Source organism: Tetrao urogallus (genome assembly GCF_951394365.1).
Source record: "Tetrao urogallus genome assembly, chromosome: 13".
Classification (NCBI taxonomy): Eukaryota; Metazoa; Chordata; class Aves; order Galliformes; family Phasianidae; genus Tetrao; species Tetrao urogallus.
This window is the reverse complement of record NC_136826.1, coordinates 18990398-18998275: the sequence shown is the minus strand read 5'-3', so window position 1 is coordinate 18998275 and position 7878 is coordinate 18990398. Positions and strand designations below refer to the sequence as shown.

At 44.3% G+C, this 7878-nt stretch overlaps 1 protein-coding gene across 1 annotated transcript; it reads left to right on the top strand.

The window, feature by feature from the left end:
• Nucleotides 1-652: 652 nt before the first annotated feature.
• On the top strand, nucleotides 653-3477 carry LOC306951579 (adrenodoxin-like; the record flags this gene model as incomplete). Its single annotated transcript, XM_079542106.1, has 4 exons — nucleotides 653-831; nucleotides 2344-2468; nucleotides 2982-3111; nucleotides 3357-3477. 4 exons carry the CDS (start codon nucleotides 653-655, stop codon nucleotides 3475-3477), a joined length of 555 nt encoding a protein of 184 aa, XP_079398232.1.
• Between the last annotated feature and the right edge of the window lie 4401 nt (nucleotides 3478-7878).

The window sequence follows — 7878 nt, the reverse complement described above, 5'->3', positions numbered from 1 at the left end:
GTGCCTCTGTGGCACTTTTCAACGGAGAATTTAACAACTGAAAGAACTGTGGCTGCTTTTTGTGACTGTCCTGGGAAGTGTATGAATGAATATTCGCATTTTGCAGCTGGGAGCCTGCAGTACTGGGGAACGATGTAGCCAGATGTTGTCCATGTCAGGAGGATGTCTGAGTAAGCCTGCCTTTCACCCTGTTTGTGTAAGAACTGATTGGGCCACCACGTGTCTTCACAAGGCACCATCATTCAGGCCTTCAGTGTTTCCGTTACTTTTCCAATAGTCAGTTTGTTACCATCTCCCTGTCCCCTAATATAGTTAGACACTGCACTGAACACTGCTCCTAAAATTTGGATTTAGGGCTAGTTTCTGTAAGGGAAGTCTGGAAGGCAAAACAAGAGGAATCTTCCTCGGGGACTGATGTGAGGAAATGATGCTTGGTGCAGTACTTTGCTCAGTACCCCTGAGTGCCCTGTTACAACCACAAGTGGGCTGGAGAGCAGCAAGATTCATGCACAACTCCTCCTCCCTCCCCAGAGAGGCTGTCCTTACTGTTTTCTATTCCCCCCTCCTCCTCCCTACCATATTTATAACTCTTACTCTAGCTTGCCTTGCAACAGAAGACATCCCAGGAAGCTCAAAGAAAGACCTCAGTAGCATGATAGCTCAAGGCATCTCGGGGCTCATGCGACCCTTGTTAAGTGGACTGAAAGTGAGTAAAACTCACTTTGTTTATTTCTGTGAGGTGACTGGGCAGAATTGCTTACAATCAAAGCAGATGTCAAGGAGAGGCTTCAGCTCCACATGCAAGCTCCAATGTTCTCCTGGGGAGTCGAGGTGAGTAAAATCCTTACCTTACCCGTATATCACTGAACTAAGAAGTACCTTTTCAGAAGGGAAATGCATTGAACTCTACCTTGGCCCCCACAGAAGGAAACTGGTCCAAAGCATGATCTGTAAGGGAGAGGTGGATAAGGCTACGTAGATGTTGATCTGGGATGAAGATTGTTTAGGGAACTGATCTGTGAGAGGTATTGCTCCCCTGTTTCTGGAAGCTTCTGAAGCCATGGAGGCCACAGCTAGTGCCTGGATTCTGAACATGAGTATATCGTATGGCACATGAATTCATGCACTATCGAGGTCCCGTTAGGGACCATGAGGCCTTTGAGGAATGGGGATGGTAGGCAGGTCAGGTCAGGTACCTGGGCCTCCTGCTGTGCAGAGGTGAGATGATCACTGAGGTGCTCTATGAATTGCAGATTCTCTTGCGTTTCTTATCTCTGCTGCTGTAAATGCAGAGTGGGGAACTGATGTTGTCTGCCACTCTAGGAAGCAAAATACTCTCTCTAGACAATTGGAATCCTCACTGCCATGCTTCCTGGAATGTTCTTCCTGACAAGATATGGGGAATGTAGATCAAATGCTCATCTGCTGAGATGGTGGCTGTAGGTGGCAGGGGCTGTACAAGACCACATCATCTATGTCCTGCCAGGCTTCCAAGTGCAGCGTCACATGCTGGGTTTTGCTGAGGCTGCTTACTTAGGTTAGGATATGCAGTTCATCACAGCAGTTGAGTTTGTGAGTTGAACTGTGCTGTGAATGTTGGTCAGAAGTTGCCCTGATCTGGAGGAGATGGAATGAATGCTGTTTCTCTCTTGTTTGTAGATGTAGTTTCCCCAACTCAGCATTAAGTGATGCTGATGGCCTTGTCCTTAATACTACTAGATTAAATCCTGTAGGCCATCAACACAACCAGTTATTTCTCCTAAGTAAGGATTGCATCAGCGCAGAGGACGTTATTCAGCATGATTGTTCTGTAAGCTGGGCTGAGCATGTCTTATCACAAGAAAGCCCACTGTGGTGGAGCTCACACAAGAAGTGAGCACTTTGTGAAGGAATAACAAGCAGAAAAGGAATGGTCAGCAAGCAATTCCCTTGGGAAGGGAGGGAGAAATGATGAGTGAATGACAACATCCTTTGTCACTTACTATTATTAGGTCCTGTGGGCTTCTCTTGTTATTACTGCATTTGGGATTAACATCCCAGGCTCCACAACATACTAATGCCTACAAACACACCAGCCCAAGCAGAAGCAGTGCAGAGCCTCTGCATTTATTCACTCACAGCTGAACATTTATTTTGAGAGAAGTGTGGTGAAATAGGAACTACTGTGGGTCAGCTCAGATTTGAACTGCTCTAATTTGTGCATTTCCACTGAGAACTGGCAACCTGAATGTCTTCTAATGTGTGTAGTGTAATCTCTCAGGTATTCAGCCAAAAGGCTTTGGCAGCGGAAGTGCAGGAGAAGATGGGATCCTCTGATTTTTTTTTTGCAAACTTTTCCTACAGCTCGGCAGATTCAGTGACAGTGCATTTTATAAATCGGGATGGAGAGCGACTCACAACCACGGCCAAAGAAGGGGAGAGTCTGCTGGAAGTGGTAGTCAACCAAAACTTGGCCATTGATGGATTTGGTAGGTGTTGGAGATGGATATGTACTCTAAGGAGTTCTGTGTCCAGTGGGTACTTGGGAATAGTACAACTGCACACACAGTACTGTGTTCTGATGAGACCAGGAAGCACAGGGAGGATGCATACATTTCTCTCACTAATTTCATCATTAGCACTTAGCTATGCAGTCTGCTTTCCTTGAATTGCTTAAACCTGGGGTCTCAATTTGCTTCTGCTTTCTGGCGAGGTTCTTGTCCCAACAGCTGCTCACTGGGCTGTCTTTCCAAACTTACTGCCCTGCTGCCTCTGGAATTCCAGTGGCACATTGGTTGGAGTTGAAGTATGAGTATGAAAACCTTGATCCTCCCAGAGCAGAGGCAGGCTGAAGTCTATCTTCATCTGCTGTGTCTTCTGGTGTCTCTTTTGACATGCTCTAGGTCTGCTAAAGGACCTTTCCTCCCACTATTTCCAAAGATCATCTCTCTTTACCCCAATGTTTTTGCTGATTTGTTGCCACTTCCTCACTTTTCCACCAGGTGCATGTGAAGGGACATTAGCTTGCTCCACCTGCCACCTCATCTTTGAGAAAGATGCCTTTCAAAAGCTGGATGCCATCTCAGATGAAGAGATGGACATGTTGGACTTGGCATATGGACTCACAGAGACGTAAGTATACCTGCTGGCAGCAATAGATGCTCAAAACCCTGCTGAGACAGATTCTCAGCACCTGTTTGGCACCCATTTCCAAAGGAACAGGTTGTTCTATATTGCAACTGTGCCTCTAGAGCTGTTTTCTGTTGGGTCTTTTGCTTCTTTGAAAAGTAATCTTGGACCAAATATTCCAATGTGAGTTGGGAATTTCTTCCTTTACTGTGGAAACAAATGAACTTCACTTAATATTTTCTTCTCAGATCTCGCCTTGGATGCCAGGTGCGCATTAAGAAGTTGATGGATGGTCTGACAGTGCAGGTCCCCGTGGAAGTATCAGATATTAGGAGTCAGCTGGAGGTTGGAAAGCAAAGCAAGCAGTAACCAGAAACAGTTCCTTCACAACCTGCCTCCTTAGGTGTGGAGGGACACTTTGCTTTATGTTAACACCAGTACTCTGCAGCTGGTTTACGGTAGACAATAGAAGTCTGGTTTAGTATATATGACTGTTCAGCAAATCTCTTATTTAAACAAAGCTTAATGCTAGGATTTTCAACATAAGTTTTAAATAAGTGCTTAAGTGCTCTCATGAGCACAACTGGATGAAAACATGTGGCTTTACAATTCCCTGGTAGCAGTAAACATTTGTACTGTGTGTAACTCATCTCCTTTTAAATTTAAGTATTCCACTATTCTATGTAGCTACTGGGAATTCTGTGATGTTCTGTTACTTAACTGCAGAGCAGATTTTTCCCAATTTGGGAAGCTTGAGAAGAGATAGCTGTTCCAAAAGCAAGACTGTGCTACTTGGCTTGATGACATCGACAATCTCAGTCTGCTTAGCAGGAGCATTTGAATGCATGTCACTGAATTGTTATGTGCCATGATATGCTAATTTCTCTAAATAACACATTTTCTCATTAATGTATTGCAGCGTACATAAAATAAAATCCTAATAATCAGGCTTTTAGGTCTGTAAATATGCTTTTCTTGTAACATCAGTCTGGTTGCAGTAGAACTAGTATAGGAGGAATTTAGATGTAGTAACCTACTGTCCCAGTTACCACTGTTTCCTCCCCCTCCTCCCCCCCTTGTTTTAGGTGGCAAGGTTGACATGTTTGCTCAGAATGGTGTAGAGAATCCATGAAATGTAAGCAAATGTAGCGGAAATGCTAAGTCAGAACCTGATGGAGCACCTGGTGGGAAAGCAGGGCCAGTTCAGGAGAGCTCAAATGCAAGCAATGCAGCTGATGATGGAAGGGATGGAGCCAGAATCCACCCCTTCCCATTTAAGGGCTGGCAGTGGAGGTGAGAGGGTATCTTGCTAGAGATCCCTGCCTACCTGAGGCCTTCCAAATGTAAATGAGTTTTCTTCCTTTGTTTCTGCATCCACAGCTGCTGGTTTTGGGTTTGTCCTCATTTGCTGCAGCTGAAGATATTGCCACTCTGCTCTTATTGCTGTACTTTCCATCACTTCATAGTGTTACAATTAGATAGGTGAAAAATGAATTTTGTAGAGGGGGGTAATATCTCTCATTAGACCTAATACTGTACTGGGGAGGACAGGCACTTTTGGCTATACAAATCCTCCTCTAAATCTGAAAGAACTGCAAAAGCCAAGCTTAAGCAACCTGGTGCAGTGGAAAGCATCCTTTAAAGGTGTTAAAATACATAAAATGATTTTGTCTCATGACTCTGCCTCCTTCCGGAGATTTCCTGTATTATCCTCCAGGTTTGTGCTGGATTTGCAAACAAGGATCGACCTGGAGCAGTTGAGAAAAACGAGAGCATAGTCTTTACCCATCCCACAGCTCTTTAGCCTATTGTTAAATACAAACGCTATGCGGTGGTCTGACCGTCAGACCTCGTCTGAACGCCAGGGGCTGAGACGGTAACGGCTGATGCTTCGCTCAAACACCAGGTGGAGCTCGTTGTACACCGGCGATTCACGAAACCCAGGGCAGGTAGGAAGGAAGAGGATGAGACTTGGACCTGAGTTTTACTGACATCATCCTATTTCTGTTCTTTACTTGGTCTCTTACACTCTGACTGGTAACTGGCTCTATCTGAGAGATCTCACAGCAGTTATCTGTGGGTGATAATTCCTCCATGCTTCCCTTTCAGACGGGAGTAATTCTGCCATGAGCTCTGCTCGTATCACTGTGGTTGAGGGTCAGTGTGTTGCAGTCACTGCAGTTAGGCAGTGACACCCTGTAACTCCCTTGCCTCGGACTTTGATTTCTGCTCTGGTCTGTCATGCAGAAATCAATACAAAATTGAATGCCAGAAAAATAAGAGAAGAATGTGTACTAGGAAAAAAATCCAGGTGCTGCACACTTGTTAGAGATTTACCATGGGCTACAAAAGAGATTCAATAAAAACAGTGAAGCCACTCGGTGCAGTACCACATCCTGTATTCCCATTCCTGATGCTGCCCCTTTGACAAGCTGAGTGTTTGGGGCTTTGCAGTTGTACTCATTGGCCAATTCCTGTTTGTGAGCCTGCAGTGGGACCACAGCTTGCTGCTGGAAGATGCCATTTCTTTTTAGCCAGCGTGAAGCCATGCACTGTTGGGATGGTGAGTGAGGCTATAGCTGTTAGTTTGAAAGGGCTGAGCAGTGGCTGTCACATTCCACTCCAGTGTGGTTGCTTTTTGAAGAAAATGTTTCCAGCGTGAGAGTGAGCTGTTTGCTTTGAAATTTAGGTAGCAAAATCCTTGACAAGTCTGACACTGAAAGGTGCCACAGAGTGTCAGATGGAGACCTGACTTTCCTGATTGTAGGTATGTCAGTAATGAAATTAAGATAGTTGAAATAACTGCAGCTGTTCCCTGGGCACTTCCATCATACTTTCTGTCTACAGGATGAGAAAACAAAATTATATGTGCCAAGCAGAAATGAGAGGAGACTGAAGTGTGAGTCATTGTCTCCTCAAGGCAAATGAGCTGCTCTTTCTTGGCCTTGATCTTTAGTGTGCAAGGGAAAAGGAAAGCTCCTTGCTTTCACGATGGCAACAGTACTACATGGCTGCCTGAGTGCTGGTGTCTAACAGAGCCCAGAGTTGTCAAGACAACTTGGACTAAATCCCTTTTTTATTTGTTAATCTGAAAGTGAGCAGCAAGGGAAGGGAAATTTGTGTCTACACCTGAGAGCTGTGCATTAAAGGAAAACGTTACTTTTCTGGGTCAAAACAATGGGTCTTTGGTATCATTTGTTCTGAGCAAACAGGGTCATGTGAAATTTTTCTCAGGGGCTTTCTCAGTCTTCTGTCCCTAGGAATTCTATGACTAATGTGCTATATGTATTTTGTTGACCTGGAAGTAAGGGGAAAGAATCTGCTAACTTAGCAGGTGTAGGATTAGTTGCAAAACTGAGGGGAGCATCTTCATCTTCATATCCACAAAGCTAAAATGCCAGTCCTGCATGAGTGCCTGGGCTCGTGGTGAATGAGTGCTCCAGCTTTCACAGCATGTCTAACTGTCAGCTACTGCACGTAGTCTGAAGAAACATTTTTTTAAAAAGTTAGAAATGTTGAATATGAAAACAGTGATGGCTACCAAAAGGTCTTGTTGAAATGAATTGTACTTATCACACAGGTAAATATTTCCCTGACGTTGAACTGAATACCATCTAGCATAAGGCTAAAAAAAGAGTATGATGATCCATAGGAGCAGACACTTGGGCAAAAATGTTTCTGACCAAAACACACATTTTCTTGGTGCCAAAGTAACTGTTTTACTTAATGTGTAGCTTTCCTAAAGCCATAATGAAAACTCTCTTGGATACTGTGTGCACAGCATCAGACTGCTACTGCAGTGCTGCCTCTGCTGGGCAGCCATGTACTCCCATGGGGATCAGTGGTTTGTCTTGCCTTTTCTGAAAAACTTTGTCCAAGTTTTATTAGTTTATTAATAAAATTTCCCTCTGTTAAAAAAAAATCAGTAAGCACAGGGTTAGAGAAATCTTTAGAGAAATATGCCCATATTAGGCAGCCTCAGATGAGAAGAGGAAAACTTGTTTTGCCCCTCCCCTCCTTCTGTTTCTATAAACAAATCTCTCTTTAACTTGCTCATAATTCTTCTAGGTGATGCAAATTCAGAGTTCTTTCTTGGCATTAGGGTCAGGTCCTCCTTGTCTGAGCCAAAATCAGCTGGGCCCCAGAGCCAGTCTACAAGCTGTCAGCTTGTTTGGAACATAGATTAATCTCCCTTCCAAGTACAGATAAATCCATCATAATACCTAGTGCTGTTTCACCTTCCTGAAAAGACACAGATGAGAGGGACGACTGAGCCTACTCATTCTACAGCAGTTCCTGAAAACCTGTGCAGATTTAGTTTGCCTGTCAGGTGCAGACCTGGACACCAGTGACATAAGTTTCCATGCCTGCAGGTAGGGGGCATCGGTAGGGATAGTTTTACACCTTATTAAAACAATAGTAAAATTATCTGCTGCCTTCTGTTTGGTGCTGTTTGTGCCTGTTTCTCTGAAGGAGACCCTCAAATAAGGATGGCTACAGAGAAATACAGATGGCAGAGGGTTCCTTGTCAGCACAGGACACCCTTGCAGGTCGTGGTAGGGGGAAGCATGTGCTTTACAGTCTGCTTTGGTCTTTTGCAAGCAGTACTAAACAAGTACGGAAAGGAGGGGAAAGTAGGAGCAAGGGGAACAAAAGGCAATCACTACCTTGCAAACAAACCTGTGCCTCTTTTATTCAAATAGTTACAACCATAGGTCTGGGGGAAAAAAAAACAAAAACAATACTGCACATCTTTAGTGTCTGTGTGAG